This window comes from Amblyraja radiata, chromosome 17, assembly GCF_010909765.2.
Source record: "Amblyraja radiata isolate CabotCenter1 chromosome 17, sAmbRad1.1.pri, whole genome shotgun sequence".
Taxonomy (NCBI): Eukaryota; Metazoa; Chordata; class Chondrichthyes; order Rajiformes; family Rajidae; genus Amblyraja; species Amblyraja radiata.
Window position 1 is genome coordinate 13,631,500 of NC_045972.1, and position 22,626 is coordinate 13,654,125.

The following is a 22,626-nucleotide window of genomic DNA, read 5'->3' on the forward strand; positions in this document are numbered from 1 at the left end:
AAGAGGGTGCAGAAGTGGTTTACCAGAACGTTGCCTGGTGTGGAAGATATTAACTATCAGGAGAGGTTGGATGAACTTGGATAATGTCGAAGGCTGATGGGAGACCTGATAGAAGGATATAAAATTATGAGAGGCATAGATAGAATAGATGGTTAAAACTTTTATTCCCATGGTGGAAATGTCAAAGATTAAAGGCTTTAGGTTTAAGGTGAAAGGGGCAAAATATAAAGGAGATGAGCAGGTGTAAGTATTTTATCAGCAACTGGCTGGTGCCTGGAATGCGCTGCCAAGGATCATAGCGGAGGCTGATACCATAATGCCAGGTAAGAGGCTTTAAGATAGTCAAATGGATATGCAATGAATGGAGTAATATGAATCACAGGCCAGCAGAGGAGATTAATTTAACCTGGCAACATGTTTAGCACAGTCATTGTGGGCTTAAGGGCTCTGTTCTTATGCTATACGGTTCCATGTTCAATAAGAAGTTTTATGAAGTCACTGCATCTTGTCTGTAATTTATTCCACTTACACTTAAAGGGTAGTTAGTGAATTAGCACATTTAATCTCTAGTCGTTCTTTAGCATTTGGCGGGCACACATGTATTCGGCAATGTTTACAAACCAAACTCCCACCTTCTGCAAAATGGGGCTTGGATAATATCATTGTTGCAGATTGTTTATTTTGTCTACAAATGCTGGTTGCAAATATTATTTTTTTAATCGGCCAATTGCTAAGTAATATTGACAATATCATTGTGCAATTGCGTAAATGTAAAATATTCAATGGACTGGAACATAATTTCGCACAAAAATGAGTTTAAAAAAAAATATAAATGCTATTCTGACACTTATGGTCAAATAATACAACCACTTTACATTGTACAGTTTTCAAACCACATCAGTTATTATTGTTGAGTGTCCCTGATGCTGAAACTGTTTCAGGATATTCTCTACTTTTCTCCATGACTATTGCCTAGAAGTCAACAGAATTGATGTCAACAGAAATAAACTTCAGAGGACGTTTTTGCTGTGGTGTAGATTTAACATGATTGATCGTGGATGAACCTTCAGGCATTATATGGAAACAAAATGAACTTTCTGTGTAGAAATGGAAATTTTGATGACCAAAATGATTTAGATTTCCATTAGGATATAATATATTGTATATATAGTGTCTTCTCAACACAATACATTGTTTACATATTAGTTAATAATGGGTGGTACAATGGTGCAGTAGTAGCTGCTGCCTTGCCTGACAGTGCAGTCACAGGGAGAACATACAAACTACATAAAGACAGCTGCTCCACTGTGCCGTACTGAATCTATGGACCAAAGGTCCCGTTTCCGTACTGTATGATCCTAAAATTTCTCTTTTTTTTCTTTGAGATATTTCAGCCATATTCCAAGTCAGGTATTTATCGTGCAACTTTTGAAAGATCCCATCTAACTCATTATTAAGCTGCCTTGAATGGAAATGTTTCACATACATGTGTATTTAATTTAGAGGAAGGAAATATGTCTCATAATTTCTATTTAATAATCTCGTACTGGACAATATTCACTTTAATAATTTCAGTGACAGTTGCTGTCACCATTATCACCCTTGGGTTTTCTGAATTTGCCCATCTGGGTTGACCCATAAGTAGTCATTTCATGATATTGGTTTTACTGTGAATATTCTGTTCAAGAAACATTGAGATTATCTTTCAAGAGTTAAACAACCTTCACAATAAGAACGGTGGAATGATCTTCCTTCTGTATGCACCCCCTGCACAGCAGTTTTACAAAATATCGCAAAAAACTGGGCAAATGTGCAGAAATGAATGTTTGATACCTTTTGGGAGCACTAACTCACATTCACAAAAGCGGCATCTGATATTAGCCAAATGAATAAGAACTGTTTAATCTTTTTATAAACAATTTTAGAAAATGAAAAACAAAACAAAATCACATCTCATTTCTGTTACCTTGGGAGTTCCTTTACTTTATAACACAATAATACCAAATTACCAGATTGTTAAATTATAGAGTATGTCATTTCAAGTCTGAGTAGTTCTTAGTATTTGACACGCTGGCTTCCATCAAAACCAGATGCTGGAGTGTTGCATAATATTATTGGGAGCGGAGGAAAATATATATTTTTGTTAGTCTGGAAAAAAAAGCTTGTTCCAGATGCAAAAGGCTCTTTGGAGGTAGTCTTGACCAATAATTAAAAAACCCCAAATATATATACAAGTTTAAGCTTTATTCTCTGAGAATCTAGTGCCCCCCAAGGATGTAATTTGTAACAGGGAACCAAATGGTAGCTGTGTGAGCATCAGGCTATGGGTGATACCTACCCAGGACATTTGTCTTCCGAGAAGGACTAAACTGAATAAAGGCGAATAAATAGTGACCGTTTAGCAAAAGACCCAAGGGAAGCAACTTACAACAACATAAAAAGATGCTCTGGGATTCTGACGTGAGATGATTACTTGTCAAACGGATGACAAATATTCTTCTGGAATCATGGAATCATTGAAAATCACGCCACAAGATTAATCATGCCATTAATCTTGTCTTCTCCATGCTGGCCAAACAAATCCTACCTCCTCTAATCGACATTGCTCTGCGGCCCACGTATGTTCTTTATAACTGCAGTGAGCACTTTTGTCTCTACAGTCCTTTCAGGCAGTCATCAATCTCTGAAAGAAAAAGCTATTTTTCTAATTTCTCTCCGATCAGCAACATTGGCCCTTCTGCTAATGGTAGAAGGCTTGTTCTTTCCACTTTTACCTAGGTATCATTGGCTTCTATCCTAGGGGCCTCATTACCTTTTACAATTGCAAGATTGAATACATATAATTAACCCAAAATTAACCCAATAATAAGACACACATTGCGAATATGGTTTCAAGAAGCCAATGATAACCCTTGCATAGAATCACGTTCCAGATTTATCCATCCTGGGCATTGGGTATCTTCTAAATCTTTTGTCCAAAACGTTAAATAACGAGCATTAACTGACCAATAATAAAATCTAATGTTCTGCAATGCCAAACCACCATTTAAAAAAAATTTCTGTAAGTATTTTTTACTTAGTCTGGAAGTTTCAATGGTTCAGTGGTTCTTTACTCTCATGTATGCACAGAACAGTGAAATTAGTTTGCACAACCCACAAATGCAGAGTTGTGATATTTTGGTGTCGTTTACAAAGAAAAAAGTCCAAAGTCCGAGGTCTGAAGAAGGGTCTCGACCCAAAATGTCACCTATTCCTTTTCTCCAGAGTTGCTGCCAGACCTGCTGAGTTACTCCAGCATTTTGTATCTATCCAATGTTCGGTCCACAGCTGGAAGTTCTAAAGTGCCCCCGATCCAGGTAAGCCCAGGTACGCCCCAGGCTGCTGCAGACCCGCGACCCGACATCCCCCTCCTAGACCGACTGCCTATCTATCCCGGGGGGGGGGGGGGCACCTCCTGCAGCCAACCTTGGAGCCGCTGAGGCAATACCCCGGTCCCTATCCTACCAGCCCGCTCCTCACATCCATCGTCACCTGAGGCTCTCTCCTTGACTCCTCGACTGTACGGTCTTTGGGGCCTCCGAGCTTCCCCCTCAGGCAGCAGCCCGCCGGGCCCTTCTTCTCAGCAGTGAACCGGGCCTCGCCACATGTGGCCGTGGGCAGCCCACCGCCAGTCTACAAGTCATTGTTTTCCCCAAGGTTATTCCATTTCATTTGATGAGCACTAAGATGGGAATCAGTTTACATTAGGGTAGATCTTTACCTGTTGCCCCAACATTGCTGACCACTGGCCAAACTGTTCCAGTGTGGTGACAGTGCAGTTTTTTGATGGCAGCCTCTGTTATAACAGCACAAAGCACATGATTTGGCAGAGCCAGAGTGCTAAGTACAATTCTGGTCATATTATTGGAAAAATTTGATCATACTAGCTCAGAGGTATTTATGAGTATTATCAGAGCTGGAGAATTTTAGTTACGGAGAAGAATTAGTTAGGTTGGATAAGTTTACTCTGGGACAGAAGATAAACACAAAATGCTGAAGCAACTCTACAGGACAGGCAGCCACTCTGGAGAGAAGAAATTGGTGAGGTTTCGGGTCAAGACCCTTCGTCAGAAAGGTCTGGGTGACCCGAAACGTCACCCATTCCTTCTCTCCAGAGTGGCTGCCTGTCCCGCTGAGTCACTCCAGCATTTTGTGTATATCTTCGGTGTAAACCAGCATTTGCAGTTCCTTCCTGCACATTTATCTGGGACAGTAAGGGCAAAGTGAAGATGCAAGTGAATTGCACAAATTTTGAAAGGCCGAGATTACGTGGATAAGACAAACTTTAGCAGAACTAATATCAAGGGAGTGTCACCATAGGATGGGGGGGGGGGGTAGACAAGTTGGGAATTTGTTTTTCATTCATAGACTGACAAGGGTCTGCCTGAAAGAATGGTAGAATGAAAAATATGTTTCCAGTGATGAAGTCCATGGGAGAGGCTGGTCACAGTAGGAGATGCCTTGGTTCAGGCAGCTGCAGCTGGCTGCCTTCACAGAGTAGCCTCGACAGCTCAGGGAGGCCCCATTTCCTGGCTCACCAATTGCCAAAGGTGTCAACATAACTGATTGTCTCTGGCACACACAGTCGGTCACACTTAAAAAACAGTTTAAAAAAATACCATCGTAAAAATCATTATTCAAATTCAAATGAACCTTCAGATTTTAAAACACCAGAAACATTCACGTCAAAATCTGTCCACATCAATTTCAATTCCGAACTTTGAAATTAACAAAATAACAAAATATAATGTCTGAAGTAGGGTCTCGACCCAAAACGTCACCTATTTCTTTTCTCCAGACCCGCTGAGTTGCTCCAGATTTTTGTGTCTATCTTCTGTTTATACCAGCATCTGCAGTTCTTTCCTACAAATATTAAGTCTCTGTTTGCCAGCTACTGATTTCTCACATTCACTTGAATGGGACTGTTGTGTTTGTGCCAGGTTTAAGGCAGTACAAGTGTGGATGACACATTCCCTAGCTGGAGTATTGCGAAGCCTATGGAAGGTTCATTAAACTCTGTCAGGATCTGTCATAGGCAAACTCTGTCTATGATCATTAAACTCTGTCAGGAGCCCACTGCAGCAGCACAGCACCAACCATAGCCCCCTGCAGCGCAAACCATGCTCGGAGAATTCACTAGGGACACAAAGACTGCAGATGCTGTAATCTAGAGCAAAAATCAAACTGTTGGAGGACCTCAATGGATCAGGCAGCTTCTGTGGAGGCAGGCAGCAGTCAATGTTTCAGGTTGATGAACCACCTTATGATTCAGGTCGATGAATCAGGATTCAGGGGCTCGACTCAAACTCGCAGCATGGTCGACACGTGGTCCTAGGAGGTCCTATGAGGTCACTGGAACTCTCCTTCATGCTCGAGGGAAGTTCCCGCCTACTCGCGGCCTCAGTTTGGTCGAGGAAAGTTTTTCAGCATGTTGAAAATTTTTCCGCGAGTAAAAATTGGTCGGCATGGTTCTTTTGAACTCGTAGTGCAGTGGAGTGGGGTCACTATGTAGTTACAGGCAGTCAAGTGCAGTGTTAGGCAATCTCCTTCGCTGACCAGGCATTTTAATTGACTGTAGGATTTCAGTAAAGAACAATATTTAGTTTGAATGGTCTGAAGAATTGTTTGGATGCAAAACCTCACCTATTCCTAATCTCCAGAGGTGCTGCCAGACCCACCGAGTTACTCCAGTTTTTTGAGTTTATCTTTGGTGTAAACCAGCATCTGCAGTTCCGTCCGACAGTATTTAGTTGCCACCTGGTGGTTCATTTGAGAAGTTAATTAACAGGTTTGAAACCACAAAACTGGTGAATAAGAGTGCATATTCTCATACATTCTGGGATTCTGGGTTAAGAACAATCAAAGCCAACATTGATTTCTGTTTGCTAATTGTAAATTAATCTAAGACCTGGCAATTTTCTGCCTTGCATATTAATAATCCTGCTTTGCATTATACATTCTTACCAAATATTGTGTCAGCTAGTTCATTTATTGCTGGTTTTGTTTTAGTTTTAGCTTTAGTGATACAGAGTGGAAAAAGGCCCTTCGGACCACCATGTCCACGCCAACCAGCGATCCCCGCACACTAACGCTATCCACAGTAGGGAAAATTTATAATTATACCAAGCCAATTAACCTACAAACCTGTTCGTCTTTGGAGTGTGGGAGGAAACCGGAGCACCCGGAGGAAACCCACACAGTCACAGGGAAAACGTACAAACTCCGTACAGACAGCACCCATCGTAAAGATCGAACATGGTCTCTGGCGCTGTAAGGCAACTCTACCGCTGCGCGACCACGCCACCCTCTATTATTCTGTACCTATTTATTATTTATTGTGGCTAAAGGGATCAGGGGGTATGGAGAGAAGGCAGGTACAGGATACTGAGTTGGATGATCAGCCATGATCATATTGAATGGCGGTGCAGGCTCGAAGGGCCGAATGGCCTACTCCTGCACCTATTTTCTATGTTTCTATGTTTACTATCACAGTATGAATCTTGGTTGGGTTGTATAAACCTGGACTTACCTGTCATTTCAGCAGTAATTAGATTCTCCACAAAGTCTGAGTGTACAGAGCTGCAATATTATTGCAAGGCATTGAGGAGAGTAATTGTGCTACGTTGCAAATCACTGCACCATCTCCTATCATAAGTTAATTGCCTGATATTAGAACATTTCCAGCACCATCTGAGTGTTGAAAGGTAAATTGAATTCTGACGTCGTGACAGTTCGCTTTCTCTCTCTACAGATGCTACCCAATCTTTTGAGCACTTGTAACAGTTTTATTTAAGTACATGGATTTTTAGCCAGCATACTTAGCCAGTAGCGTTAGTACAACAGTTACAGTCTTCTCCTCTAGCCCAAGAAGTGACATTTCTTTCCAAGTGTAATCAGCTCAGTGTTGCAGCAATCACAAGAGATACAATATCGTCATATCCTTCATTTCAATCAAGAAGATTCATCTGAAATCTAAACCTTGTCCTTTCAATTCCTCTGTACGATGTCGCAGATATCTGTGTTAATGAAATTCACATTAACAAATAAAAATGACAAATGCTCTGTATTTCAAATAAAAGCAGGAAATGCTGGAAATCCACAGCAGGTATTGTGAAGAGAGAAATATTCAATGTAGTATCACAAAAAGGACACAAAGTGCTGGAGTAACTCAGCAGGTCAGCCAGCATCTCTGGAGAACATGGAAGGTGACGTTTTGGGTGGAGAATCTTCTTCAGAAGATCTCAACTCAAAACATCACCTACCCGTGAGAACATCATTTTTTACACAGAGAGTGGTGAATCTGTGGAATTCTCTGCCACAGAAGGTAGTTGAGGCCAGTTCATTGGCTATATTTAAGTGGGAGTTAGATGTGGCCCTTGTGGCTAAAGGGATCAGGGGGTATGGAGAAAAGGCAGGTACAGGATACTGAGTTGGATGATCAGCCATGATCATATTGAATGGCAGTGCAGGCTCAAAGGGCCGAATGGCCTACTCCTGCACCTATTTTCTATGTTTCTATGAGTTACTCCATCATTTTGTGTTCTTTTGTCAATTAACGGCATCTGCAGTTCCTTGTTTCTACAACCATGGACAAGTGTCGATCGCCTGGATTGGGGTCGGAGAGGAATTTCCCGGATTTCTTTCCCGAATTGGACCTGGGTTTTTATCCGGTTTTTTGCCTCCCCCAGGAGATCACGAGGTTCTTGGGGTGGAGAGGGGTGATAGCGGTATAAAGGGGAGGGTAGTGTCTTGTGTTCTGTGTCTTGTGTCTACTGTTTGTGGGTAAGCGTGTCTGTTTAGTGTTCAGCCATGAGCGAATGGCGGTGCGGGCTCGACGGACCTGGTGGTCTACTCTCGCACCTACTTTCTATGTTTCTATGTTTTTTAACCATAGTATCAAATCTGTTTCTCTCTCCACAAAGGGTGTGTGACTTTCTGAGAATTTACAGCATTTTCTGGTCTTGCATGATACATACAATCTGTATGAAATAATGAAGGCAAAATTGTTATCAGGAAAACTTGTGTAAACCTGCTTTACCAAAATCTTTTTGTTAAATTTTACTATTTGAATGCTTGTCACTACGGATAGCATACGGATTAGCCGAAACACAGGCTTGGACGGTGAACAAAGCAGAGACTGTATCATCAGCACAGGTCCACCATGTACTGCAGACGGGATACTGTCTTCCTGGCAGCTTAGTGGGCAAACATCCTTGCCCCTCAGTGAGAAGCAGCACCAATGGAACTAGACGTCATTCAAACATCATTACAGACCTTCAGACAAAATGTGTAGGAAGGAACTGAAGATGCTGGTTTAAACCGAAGATAGACATAAACTGCTGGAATAACTCACGGGACAAGCGGTATCTCGGGAGAGAAGGAATGGGTGATGTTTCAGGTCAAAACCCCTCTTCAGACTCAGGTTGAGCCACTTCTTCAGGGGAAAGGGACATGAGAGATATAGATGGTGATGTAGAGATATATAGAACAAATGAATAAAAGATATTCAAAAAAGTTATGATGATATCCGAAACAGGCCATTGTTAGCTGTTTGCTAGGTGAGAATGAGAAGCTGGTGTGACTTGAGTGAGGGAACGGACAGAGAGAAAGGGAATGCAGGGGTTACTTGAAGTTAGAGAAATCATATTCATACCACTGGGTTGTAAGCTGCCCAAGTGAAATATGAGATACTGTTCCTCCAATTTGAGTCTAGCCTCGCTCTGACAATGGAGGAGGCCTGGGTCTGAGTTACTCCAGCACTTTGTGTCTATTTACAGACCTCCAGAATTGATTTGATGATGACTGATGATATGAATGCACTCAAAGTTATCTCACAATTCTCTTCAAGTTTCAAATTATGACCTAGAATGAGATTTATATTAGAATGTATTGCCTATGTAAAAATACCAGAGCAATCTCCAGCAGTTATTTGAGGTTTTGTGGACGATGTCTTTGTTGCTGATTGGTGCATGTTGGTGCTTAAAATGATGATATTCAGGATGAGGGGCATAGGCCAGGCCAAGCCAGGCTGAATTCTAGCTCTAGTCTCTATGGCAGAGCAATATTGTAACTTGGTTTCCTTCTGCATTGGTGGAGATCAAAGGGAATTTCCAGTAGGTGCATAATTGTATCTGCTGGAAATGATATTGTAGAAAAACATGTCCCTTTAGTCCATGGCAGGCTGGTATCATTGACTTGTTTATTTTCCAGCATAACTGAATCAAAATGAGCAAAATACATTCATTAACATTTTTTATGCTTTCTGTTTTCAATTCAGCCTGAGTTGCTGTGATTTCTTGCAACAAATAAAAAGCAACCATTTTAAGGCAGTTCTAAAATATTGCTTGTACTGGGTGCAAAGGCACCAAAATGGACAGATTAATAGATTTTATAATGACTTTCATTTTAATTTGCTACAAAATGGATTAATGATCCCCTATATAACTAGAAGGTGTTTATATATTTTTTAATGAACTTGGTAATCTAAAATCAGGTTGCTCAGTGGGGATGGGTTGATTAAAAATACTTGTGAACTTGTACTCAATTGTGTTTAAATTATCCATATAGTTTTAAAGCAGAAGTTTAAAATTGCTGACGAACGTTCATTGTAGCTTTTTGTTTGATTTTATGCAAATGATTTCAATGGAAGATTAGGGGAACGAGCATTTATTTAAATAGGGTGATTTTAGAGCCATTAGACTGAAACCAGAAAATTTGTTACTTTAACTTAACAAATTAAGAGAATTATATCTCTGGGGGAAAGTAGGTATTTCCCACTTCGAACCTATAAAGTTTGTCAGCATTTAAAACTTCTGCTTTAAAAATGTATAGATAAATTTGAAACCATTTTCACGGTTTTTTTTCAAATCAAAAGTCAGTCTATCATCACTGTTCAACTGGATTTTAGATTACCAAATACATTAAAAAAAAAAAGATTTTCCAGCTATATTGGGGCTCATTAATCAGTTGGGTAGCAAATAAAAATAAAAATAATTTTTACATAGAAACATAGAAAATAGCTGCAGGAGTAGGCCATTCGGCCCTTCTAGCCACCGCCGCCATTCAATATAATCATGGCCGATCATCCACAATCAGTACCCCGTTCTGGCTTTTTCTACATATCCCTTGATTCCTTTAGCCCTAAGAACAAAATCTAACTCTCTCTTGAAAACATCCAGTGAACTGGCCTCCACTGCCTTCTGTGGCAGAGAATTCCACAGATTCACAACTCTCTGGGTAAAAATTTTTTTCCTCATCTCAGTCCCAAATGACCTACCCCTTATTATTAAACTGTGACCCTTGGTTCTGGACTCTCCCAACATGGGGAACATTTTTTCCTGTATCTAGCCTGTCCAATCCCTTAAGAGTTTTATATATTTCTTTAAGATACATTCTCATTTAAACCTGTTAATCTGTGCCTTATGGTGGCTTGCACACAAAGGTGTTATTTTAGAGCACCCTTGAAAGCCTTCAAAGGTTTACATTTTTTAAACAGATGCAAGAAATCATGGATACAGAAGGTGGATTGAGTGCGTGCTCAGCAGAACATTTGGTTTCCACAGTCTTACGATTATTTTGTTGTTGCACCTTCTGTACATCCAAACTCCCCCCTGCAAACTGAGAGCAAGTAGGATACAGATGATGACAGGAAATGTCTGAACAGCGTCACAACAACTGAAAGGAGAAGATGACTTACAATAGGAAGTTGCAACGTGCTGTTGCTGGAAAACATTCTTACCAAGGGATGTTATTTCTGCAAGATCTTTCTTTTTCAGCCAACCTTTGAATTCAGTGGAAAACACAAAACCTCAAGCTGGTTTTTCAGAGAAATGTGGAAGGAATACTCTCTGCCAGAAAAGGAACCAGAAGAGAAAACTAATTGATAATCAAAAATTTGCAGGTGCTGAAAATCTGAAATGCAAACAGAAATTACTAGGAGAACTCAGCAGGTCAGCAACATTCTGTGGAAATAGAAACAGAAATTATGGTTTTTGATCAAAAACCTATAATAATTTCTTCACAGATGCAGCCAGATCTCTTGAGGGTTACCAGCATTTTCAAACAATTATTACTTGATGATTCTTTCTTCAGCACTGCACATATGAAATTAGTTTCCTGGAGTTTAACATGGTAAGAAGGTAGAAGGTACAGGAGCCTGAAGACTGCAACAACCAGGTTCAGGAATAGCTACTTCCCCACAGCCATCAGGCTATTAAACCTTGCTCGGATAAAACTCTGATTATTGGTGGCCCATTAGCTGCTATTTGCACTTTATCAGTTTATTTGTGTATGTGTGTATATATTTATATTGCGGTATATGGACACACTGATCTGTTTTGTAGTAAATGCCTACTATGTTCTGCTAAGCAAAGCAAGAATTTCATTGTCCTATCAGGGACACATGACAATAAATTCACTTGAACTTGAACTTAAGAATGGGCGCCAGTCCATTTGCACCACTTGGAAATTGGACTGAAAAGTCAACGTTATGCTGTGCATGTAATGATGTCAAGTGACACCGTTTTAGAGCAATACTGATAGAAATTAGAAACAAAGAACTGTAGATGCTGGTTTATATAAAAAGACACAAGGTGCTGGAATAACTCAGTGGGTCAGGCAGCATCTCCGGTGAACATTTATAAGCAATTCATGTTCTCCAGAAATGCTCCCTGAAGAAATGCTCACCCCAGAACTTTGACTCCTTTTCTGATAGATATTAGGTCATGTTGTTCAAAAGCACATCCCGACCCCAAACAAGTTCACTGACCTGGAATAGTAATGCCCCTGTCCCACTTAGGAAACCTGGACCGAAACCTCTGGAGACTTTGCGCCCCACCCAAGGTTTCCGTGCGGTTCCCGGAGGTTGCAGGTGGTTGCCGGAGGTTGCAGGTGGTGGAAACAGATAGGGAGACTGACAAAAACCTCCGGGAACCTCCGGGAACCGCACGGAAACCTTGGGTGGGGCGCAAAGTCTCCAGAGGTTTCCGTTCAGGTTTCCTAAGTGGGACAGGGGCATTACGGGCCTGTTCCACTTAGGCGACTCTTTAGGCGACTGCCAGGGACTAGTTTTAATGGAATTCACCGACGACACCTGGCGACAACGTACAAAGCACCTACGACAACCTATGACAACACCTACGTCAACCTACGACAACAGAAATTGTCGCCACTTTCGCCGAAAATGTTTCAACATGTTGAAAATTGTGCGGCAGTAACCTGTAGTCGCCTTAATGGAACAGGCCCATAACTATGCTTTGTTCCTGCCTGTTCTGCTGAGTATTCCTCTTCCTCAGAGTGCGGTGGAGGCAGATTCTCTGGATGCTTTCATGAGAGAGCTAGATAGGGCTCTTAAAAATAGCGGAGTCAGGGGATATGGAGAGAAGGCAGGAACGGGGTACTGATTGTGGATGATCAGCCATGATCACATTGAACGTGGAAAAGCTTTTCCCACTGAGAGTAGGGAAGATTCAAACAAGGGGACATGACTTGAGAATTAAGGGACTGAAGTTTAGGGGTAACATGAGGGGGAACTGCTTTACTCAGAGAGTGGTGGCTGTGTGGAATGAGCTTCCAGTGAAGGTGGTGGAGGCAGGTTCGTTTTTATCATTTAAAAATAAATTGGATAGTTATATGGATGGGAAAGGAATGGAGGGTTATGGTCTGAGCGCAGGTATATGGGACTAGGGGAGATTATGTGTTCGGCATGGACTAGAAGGGTCGAGATGGCCTGTTTCCGTGCTGTAATTGTTATATGGTTATATGGTTATATGAATGGCGGTACTGGCTCGAAGGGCCAAATGGCCTACTCCTGCACCTATTGTCTATTGTCTCTTGTAGATAATAGACAATAGCTCTTTCATCAATTTGCTTCCATATTTAACCACTTCAGGAATCCAACTGTGGAACATGGAGAATCACGATGAATCTCAGAACAAATTTTGGGGGATGTCTCAAAAGACATGTCAGTTTACACCCAGTACCAAGAAAATGTTGAATGGATCAGAATTCCTGCAAGGGCCAAAGAGCACATGAGGTAACTTATGTGTGTTTAATTGCTTATTTGGTTTATACCATTTTAATATTTCTTAACTAATTTTAAGAATTCTAGTTGTTACTTTTAAAAGTTAATAAAATGTGCCATTGAACAACTTTCAATGCGAATTTCAAAAACATTTAACGTTTTGACAGGCTTGACAGTCAACTAAGCGAAGGGCTTTAGTTGGGCAGCTGCCAATAGTTTCAGCAGGTTCATGATTAGGCTTGTTTTGCAAATCACCTCACCCAACCAGCATGGTCTCAACAATGGTGGTACAGTGACACAGCAGTAGAGCTGCTGCCTCACAGAGTCAGAGTCCCAGGTTCAATCCTGACTATGGATGCCGTCTGTGTGGAGTTTGCACGTTCTCCCAGTGACGGCGTGGGTTTTATCCGGTTTCCTCCCACGTTCCAAAGACGTGCAAGTTTGTCGGTACATTGGCTTCTGTAAATTGCCCCGAGTGTGTATGATGTGAAAGTGGGACAACATAGAACTAGTGTCTGGGTAATTGATGGTCGCCCTGGACTTGGTGGGCAGAAAGGCCTGTTTCCACGCTGTTATTTCTGAATGAAACCAAATCTGCCCTGCTCATCGCCACCTAGAATGGACCAGGCTTACTTCAGTAACTGATACAGGGTAACAGCAATTGTTGTTTTGACTAACCACACAAGTCAGCAACAAGTGCCAGCAATTCACAGCTGTCAGGAACATTCAGAATAAATATCTATTGTGGCTTAAACGATTATGGTAGAAATACATTTTAGAGCACAAATGCCAAGTGGATGCCCTTGAGTATGTGATTGCAAAGGGGGGGGGGGGGAGGATTACACTAACTTGATATTCGGTTCAATTAACTTGAATGGGACTCCAGTTGTTTAGTGCTGGCAAGTAGAATCTATACGTATAATTTTTAAGGTAGACACAAAATACTGGAGTAACTCAGCGGGACAGGCAGCATCTCTGGAGAGAAGGAATGGGTGACATTTCGGGTCAAGGCCTCTCTTCAGACCTCGTATATTTTTCATTGTCTTTAAATGAAGTCATAATTTTTGACAGTATTTCACATAAAACAATGCACAGTGTGACCAAACAATAAAATCGCACCAAATTTCTTCCACTACAATGCGCTCCTGCAAACGTCCCTAATTAACCATTTCCATTCCTGATCATCCCATTCCCTCCCAATATTATCATCAAAGGACTGAATTTACATTTAGCTTTGAATTAAAATTTATTGTTACTATTTCATATCTTCTTCTTCAACCGTCCCTTGGGACCAAGGATGAGTTACTTCCACTCCTCTTTGGTGCATTTATTGCTGTCCACGGAGGCTGAAGTGGGAGCTGAAGTCTGGTCCACAGATGGGGTAGGTGGTGGCGGTCGGGACAAGTGACTGGAGACACAAGGAACTCCCAGACGCAGGAAATCTTGAGCAAAACACTAAGTGCTGGAAGAATTCAGCAGGTCTGGCACCATCTTCGAGGGTAGACACAAAATGCTGGAGTTACCCAGCGGGACAGGCAGCATCTCTGGAGAGAAAGACTGGGTGATGTTTCGGGTCGAGACCCTTCTTTACCATCTTGGGAGGAATGGCCAGGTCCAGGCCCTCTTTCAGGCACGAGTCTGACCTCCAGAGTTCCTCCAACACTGTGTTTTATTGTGGCAAGTGATCCCTCTGCCACCTACACAGGACATCGGTGAGATCTTAATGCATGGCTTCAAGTCCTGAGGATCTCAATACCATCCTGAATGTTTTGTTTCCACTTTGAATGATTATAGGTCAAAGGTTTCAAAATCATTGGAGATGTTACACTTCAAAAAAAGATTCTAATGTACTTCCCTCATATAATACTGGGCAAATCAACCAGTGGTTTGGCTAGGAATAGGAGTAGGAATACTTTATTGTCATATGTGACTAGGCACAGTGAAATTTGTATACCCAATGCATACCCAATGTATGCAGCCACCTAGGCACTGACAAAGTTACAGAACACGCTGGCTCCTCCTTTTGTTCCCCCCCCCCCCCCCAACCCGTCCCCCATGCTGGGTCTCCATTGTCCTTTGACACCCCCCCCCTCCCTATTGTCCATTGTTCTCCCCCCACCTCCCCCCCATGCCGGGTCCTCCATAGTTCTTCCCCTCCCCCCTCACGGTGGTTCTCCACGTTCTCATCGACCACGGGTCGACCATTGCTGCCGCCGTGAAGCCTCACCACCGCCGTGGCCCCATCGTCGCAGGCAGCAGAGCTATTTGAATGGCTAGCACTATTGAGTTTGTGTTATTGTCTTCAGTTCTTGCAGGTATAGTTCAGACTTTTGAAATGAAATGCCAAATACCAACATAATCAATGAGGATTGATCAATGAATTCCTTTAAGAAGGTGATGAGGAGGAATTCCATTAGTCAGAGGGTGGTGAATCTGTGGAATTATTTGCCGCAGAAAGCTGTGGAGGCCAAGTCAATGGATATTTTTAAGGCATTGAAAGATAGATTCTAGATTAGTACAGGTGTCAGAGGTTATGGGGAGTAGGCAGTAGAATGGATTTAGGAGAGATCGATCAGCCATGATGGAATGGCAGAGTAGACTTGATGGGCTGAATGGCCTTATTCTGATCTTATCACTTATGACCTTAAGATATGAGAACTTACAAAAAGTCCTCTCGTTGAAATATTAACTGTGTGCTTCTCATTCCACAGACACCATGTGATCGGGTCAGTACTTTTTTTCTTTTTGAAGTAGGTTATGAACTTTCAAAGACGGGCCAGATCCTCGTGGGGTGAAAGGAAATGAAAGTGAGGTGATGACTGTTAATCCTATCTCAATCAGTGACATAAGCACCCACGTATAGAAAATTATGAGAGGCATAAATAGGGTAGACAGTCAGAACCCTTTTCCCAGAATGGAAACATTCAAATAGCGGAGTGCATTGCTTTAAGGGGAGTGGGGCAAAATTTAAAGGAGATGTGTGGGGAAATTTTTTTATACGGAGGGTGGTAAGTGCTTGGAATGTGTTGCCGTAGGTGGTGATTGAGGTAGATATGATAGTGGCACTTAGGAGACTTTTGGTTTGGCATATGTATATATAGAGGATGGAGAGATGTGGATTATATGCAGGCAAATGAAATGTGGTCTTGGCATCATGTTTGGCACAGGCGTTGTGGGGCAAAGGACCTTTTTTTGTGAATTTCTGTTCCATGTTCTACGTAGCTATCTTCCCAAAACCTACGAAGAAATCTTGATCACAAATTATTTGATTGTTCAATCCATTCTCCACCAGTTCTAACAACAATATAACTGAGGCAATGTATGGAGACGTAAATCCAAGCAGCATGCGGGCACACACAGGCATATTTTCCTAACAATACTTACAGCTGTTCAGTTCGCAACAGGATGAGATATAACTTCATATGAAAGGAAATGTCATCGTATTTTTATTGCAGAAAGAGGAAGAGAAAAAGAACGAGGGAGTCAAAGGTTCAAAGGTTTCAAAGGTCTTTTATTGTCACGTACCAATTAAGGTACAGTGATATGCGAATTACCATACAGCCATATGATAACGAAAATGCAACAAGACACAAAACTACATAAAAATTAACATGTGCGGATTCCCCACATTCCTCTGTGATGGAAGGCAAAAAAGTCCAATTTTCTTCAGAGCAAATTTAAAATATTAGTGTAAAAAGCAACAGAGAAGCTCGAAAGAGAGGAGAAATGATTTACGAGGACGTTGCCGGAACTTGAGGGACTGAATTATAGGGGAAAGACATAAGTCTCTAGCACCTAATTGAACGCAGCCACGAGGATCTGGTTTACAAAATGCAATTGCTGATGCTGGAGCAACTCAGTGGGTCAGGCTTCAGGGGCCATCCACCTGTATGCCTCAATGAAGGAGTCTTGGTCCTGCTCTACTGCCACTGTAAGGGCACATACAAATTAAAGGAACACCTCTCATATTTTCTTGGGTAACTTACAACCCAATGGTATGATACACTGAATTCTTCAATTTTAGCTCTTGACCCAAATCATCCCCCAGCCATTCTTTTACCCCTTCTTTTCCCTATGCTCTACTTGGATGGACACTAATTTCTCCCACTATCCCACCCGCTTTTCCCATTCCCATTCCACAAATATCCCTCCCTCTGCTGCACAATTTACTCCTTTCTTCATCTTACAGCTTTTTGTCTTCTTTTCATCGCTGGCCTTTGTGCACTTATCTACCACCCCGGGTCCCGGGTTTGATCCTGACTTTGGGTAACGTGTCTGTACGGAGCTTATACAGTACGTTCTCTCCATGACCTGCCTGGCTTTTCTCCAAGATCTTCGGTTTCCTCCCACACTCCAAAGACGTGAAGGTTTGTAAGTTAATTGGCCTGGTATAAATGTAAATTGTCCTTAGTGTGTTTAGATAGTGTTAGTGTGCAGGGATCGCTGGTCAGAGCGGACTCGGTGGACCGAAGGGCCTGTTTCCGCGCTGTTCCTCCAAACTAAACTAAACACCTGTATCCACCTATCACTTAAAATGCTGGAGTAGCTCAGCAGGTCAAACAGCACCTCTGGAGGACATGGAGAGGTGACGTTTCAGGTCTGTTCAGACCTGAACCGAAACATCACCTAACTATGTTCTCTGATTGACCTGCTGAGTTGCTCCAGTATTTTGTGTCCTTTTTTTGTAAACCAGCATCTGCAGTCCCTTGTATCTCCACTTGCCAGGCTTTTTCCTGTCCAAGACTTCCCTCCAACTTTCTCTTCGCTTCTACAATCAATCAGAAGAAAGGTCCCAACCCCGAAAAGAGAGCTATCCATGTTCTCCAAAGATGCTGCCTGAGCCGCCGAGTTACTCCAGTTCTTTATGAACTAATTCAATGCGATGGGCAGCAGATGGAGCCCGTGAGGCGTCAGCGGAATCGATGCACTCTGCAAATGCAACATACCTTTCGACAACTTGTTGGTTTTGCATAGATCGCATCAACGCCGCTTCCGGATCTAGATTTAAAAAAAAAGTAAAGCATTTCGGCCAACTTCCTCATGCAGCTAAATAGCGGAACATGCAAGATGAATGCGTTGCAGCCATGAATGCCTTTCTCCGGACGGCCCTCTGTGTGTGTGCAAAGTGAGAAGAAAGGTGCTTCTCCCCCCCCCTGTCCCCCCGCACAAAGTTTCCAGATAATGGTGTTCGATGCAAGTTAATCTGTAACCTCGCCGTGCACGGGAGAGGCGGCAGCGGCTGGGAGACAGGCGGCGAAGCTGGTTTCATTTCAGTGTCGGAAGGAGCTGGGCTTGAAGAGATCCCAGGCTGTACAGATAGAGTGAGTGAGAGAGAGAGGGAAGGGAACAATGTCTTGGAACAGGGACGGGCTGGATGCTATGTCGGAGCAGGAGATGAGCCTGCTGAAGCGGACCTTGGAGCTGGGTGCCGTTATGACCGTGTTCAGCCTGAGGAAGTCCCAGCCCGAGAGGAGAACCTTGCAGGTGATCATGGAGACTCAGCAACTCTCCTGGAATAGGACGGCGGACAAGATCGAGGGTGTCCGTGAGTATCTCACTTTACAGACCCTCCTGCCCCCTTATTTCAGACCATCGCCCCCCCCCCCCCCCCCCACTCCAAGTGCTCTCCACTTGGACCTCCCAGATCAGTTACTTGCCTCCACCTAAATCGTTTCCGTTTAGTCAACATTGGTTGGATTTGATAATCATTGTAAAGTTCATCGTTGATGGTTGACTGATCAACGGGCTGGCGTTAAGTGCGACCCATATTAGAGATGTTGATGAATGCTCCAGTGAGGTGCACATATTCTTCGAAATGGGCGTATTGCTTGCAGGTGAAAGGCAATGCAATGAAAGACAGAGGTAGAGTGGATGTGGAAAGGATGTTTCCACTGGTGGGAGAGTCTTGGACCAGAGGTCATAGCCTCAGAATTAAAGGGCGCTCTTTTAGAAATGAGGTGAGGAGGAACATCTTTAGTCAGAGGGTAGTTAATCTGTGGAACTCATTGCCACATAGGGCTGTGGAGGCTAAGTCAGTGGATATTTTTAAGGCAGAGATAGACAAATTCTTGTTTAGAACTGTTGTCGAGGGTTATGGGGAGAAGGCATGAAAATGGGGTTAGGAGGCAGAGACCAGCCATGATTGAATGGGGGGGGGGGGGGGGGTGGACACAATAGACAATAGGTGCAGGAGTAGGCCATTTGGCCCTTCGAGCCAGCACCGCCATTCAATGTGATCATGGCTGATCATCCCCAATCAGTACCCCGTTCCTGCCTTCTCCCCATATCCCCTGACCCCGCTATTTTTAAGAGCCCTATCTAGCTCTCCCTTGAAAGCATCCAGAGAACCTGCCTCCACCACCCTCTGAGGCAGAGAATTCCACAGACTCACCACTCTCTGTGAAAAAAAGTGTTTCCTCGCCTCCGTTTTAAATGGCTTACTCCTTATTCTTGACTCAATGGGCCGATAACTCCCATAACTTGTGAACTTGTGAAGTGCTGGCCAGGTCAGAGTGTGTTGCAAGATTCAGTCCCCATGTTGAGATGGGAACAAGATGGAATGTAGTAGATTGCGTTTGAGACTGTGGGCCTCTGAGATATCACATGGGGATATGAGAGGCAGTCTTAAAATTCCTAGAAAGAAAAGAGTAATTTCCTTTAATGCTGTGGTCAGTAACTTGAGACATTGGTTTAAGTTAATTGGCTGAAGGGTCCAGGGGTTTGTTGAGATGAATTAATTTCACCCGACATGTGGGGGGATTCTAGAACTCCCTGCAAAGCATGGCTGAGAATGCAACTCAAGCTTCTTATCAGTACTGTTGTATTACAAATAAACCATTCATCACTTTCTGACCAGTAGCTTGTAACAACTTGTGTCCATGACACCAAAAAGGTCTTTCATTACGGATATGTAAGATAATTCAAAGTCCATTTGTGGCCAGTGTATTCACAATGATAGATACAAAGTGCTGGAGTAACTCAGCGGGTCAGGCAGCATCTCTGGAGAAAAAGGATGGGTGACATTTTGGGTCAGGACCCTTGGCGCAATGAGTCACGTGGTCCACCTCTACTGCAGAAATGTCCATTATTTGATGAAACAAACATGGTGGGAGTATGGTATTAGTGCAGGTATATGGACAATTATTGGACTTGCAACATGGTAGAATGGGAACACTTACACAAAGTATCGCAATATAAAATGGAGGTGGGTGTTTTCTTCCCTTTCCCCCACAATAATCCTCGTTGGTGCTACCTCACAGCATCAGAGACCCTCATTCGATCTTGACCACTGGCATTGTCTGTGTGGAGCGCGCACTTTCGTCCTGTGACCATGTAGGTTTTCCCCGGGTGCTCTGATTTCCTTCCACTACTCAACGACCTGTGGGTTTGTAACTTAATTGGCCTCCGTAAATTTCCCCTATTGTTTTGAACGTGGGATAAAGTAGCACTAGTGTAAGCGGGTGATCGGTGGTCAGCATGAACTCGGTAGGTCAAAGGGCCTGTTTCCATGCTGTACCTCTTAAACTAAAAGTAACGTCTCACCTAAGGTATGCCAGCAATCCCAGAGGACAGTGAACACAAGAACAGAGGGAGAAGGAATTGGGACTAGAAGTGGGACATGACCTCCAGCCTGTCCCACCACTCAATATGATCATAGCTAATTAAGCCCAGGCCTTAACTCCTTTTTTGTGACAGTTCCCCTTAGCGCTCAATTCCTTAATCTTTGAAATATTTATTTCCGCCTTAAATACTTATAATGTTCTGATGGGTACAAACCTTTGAGGCAGATAATTCTACAGATCACCCACTACGAAAATACATTTCTGTGCACCTCACCTTTAAATGATCATCACCTTATCTTGTATCTATGTCCCCTTGTTCTTGTGTTAATGAAAACATCTCAATGTTTAGACCATCAAGCCCCCTTGTGTCATCTCAATATTTTTTGGTGTTACTTGCTTGTTATTGATTATTCACAAATTAAGTTTCTAAAACCACCATTGCTTTGTTAATATTTGCAGTTTAGCATTAATGGAAGAAAATTAACGCAACTTTATTTGGAAACATTATGCCCATTTAAACACTCTGTTAATTTCCTTGAATTTGACGCCCAATTATTTGCATTTACTGTCAGAGTATTGTTGCACAATGGGTTTCTTAAGAAGCTCAACTTTTAAAAATGTATTCAAGTCACTTATTTATTCAATGCCGTCTTCAATATCGTTCATACTTATTGGAGCCAGTGATCCAGATGTCAACCTTATGCTCCATATTAAAGCTTTAACTCCACACATCTTACCCCAGAGTTTTGACCCAAGGCGCTAAATCATGGTGAATGCCAAGTCGATTCGCTTCCTGAGTAAAATGAAAGCAAACATTTGGTGAGAGTGGGAAGTATATGCAGAGGTGGAAGGAGGTGCTTAGTATGTTAAACCATGTTGCAAACACATAACCCAGCAAGTAAAGACATATCAAATGTAATGAGAAATAATATTTAAAAAATAAATTAAATAACTGGAAAAAACATATATGAAAGAGGTTTAAAATACATTAAATAAAACATACCACATAAATAATAAATATATAGATGAAGTAAAATATATAGGGGAAGGCAAGATAATGGGAAAGCTGAGATCTAGTGCTTATAGTGTCCGTTGCTGACACTCAAGCCTTGAGTTTCTTAGCTTGAGGAACAACTGGAATCATAGGAAATGCATGGACATCCAGCAGTACTTCCCCGGAAGCAACGGACTCTAAAACTCTTTCCTCAGGAGGCTTTCCCCGGAACTCTTAGTTTCTCAATCTTTCACACATTCATCAATCTGATGTGGCTTGAATGGGGAAAGGAGATGTGTGGGATAGAGTAGGGTGGGAGAATGTATTGGAGGGGCATTGAGCTTGGACAATGTTGGTAGGGCAATTGAGAACAGCTATGATAAGGATTTAATACGAATGCAGAAAACCAGAAGAATGAGTTGCACATAGCCATGTTGGATCATGACATAGTCAAGGCAAGCCGAATGTATTGACATATGCACAAGTACAGTGAGCTGCAGGTACAATGAAAGTCTTGCTTGCAGCAGCATTGCAGACACACTGACACATTATGTCAAAAAATGAATTTTTTCTTAAATAAGTAATGATTATATTCCTCACCATAATGCATTTAGGAAAGAGAGGGAAGGAGAAAAGTAGGGGTTAGAATTGTTGAGTTGGTCAAAAATATTTTTATAATTCTGGAAATTGGTTATTTGATTAAGGCCTCAAAGGCAGAATATATTTGCCTAGAATTGAGTAACAAAAGGGGAACTGTTGTGCACTTGCTGTGTGCTGTTGTAGACAGCTGGAGTGTGAGAAGGAGAACAACTTTGCTGACAAGTTGTGGAAATGTACAGGAATTCACAGTGGACCTCGATAATCCTGTAATAAAATCAGACCACACAGAAAACACACAACAGGTCAGGCAGCACCAATGGATGGAGAAACAGAGTTAACATTTCAGACTGAAGGTCTTTTAATGTTTAGTTTATACTTTAGAGATACAGCGCGGGAACAGGCTCTTCACC

General features: G+C 42.3%; 1 protein-coding gene across 1 annotated transcript in view; it reads left to right on the forward strand.

The window, feature by feature from the left end:
- The first annotated feature begins 18,009 nt into the window (after window positions 1-18,009).
- Window positions 18,010-22,626, forward strand: part of plcg2 (phospholipase C gamma 2) — a 201,703-nt gene continuing 197,086 nt past the window's right edge. Inside the window, exon 1 of the mRNA XM_033035766.1 lies at window positions 18,010-18,605. Within this exon, the coding sequence (XP_032891657.1) occupies window positions 18,410-18,605 (196 nt within the window). The 5' untranslated portion in view covers window positions 18,010-18,409. The remainder of the gene's footprint in view (window positions 18,606-22,626) is intronic.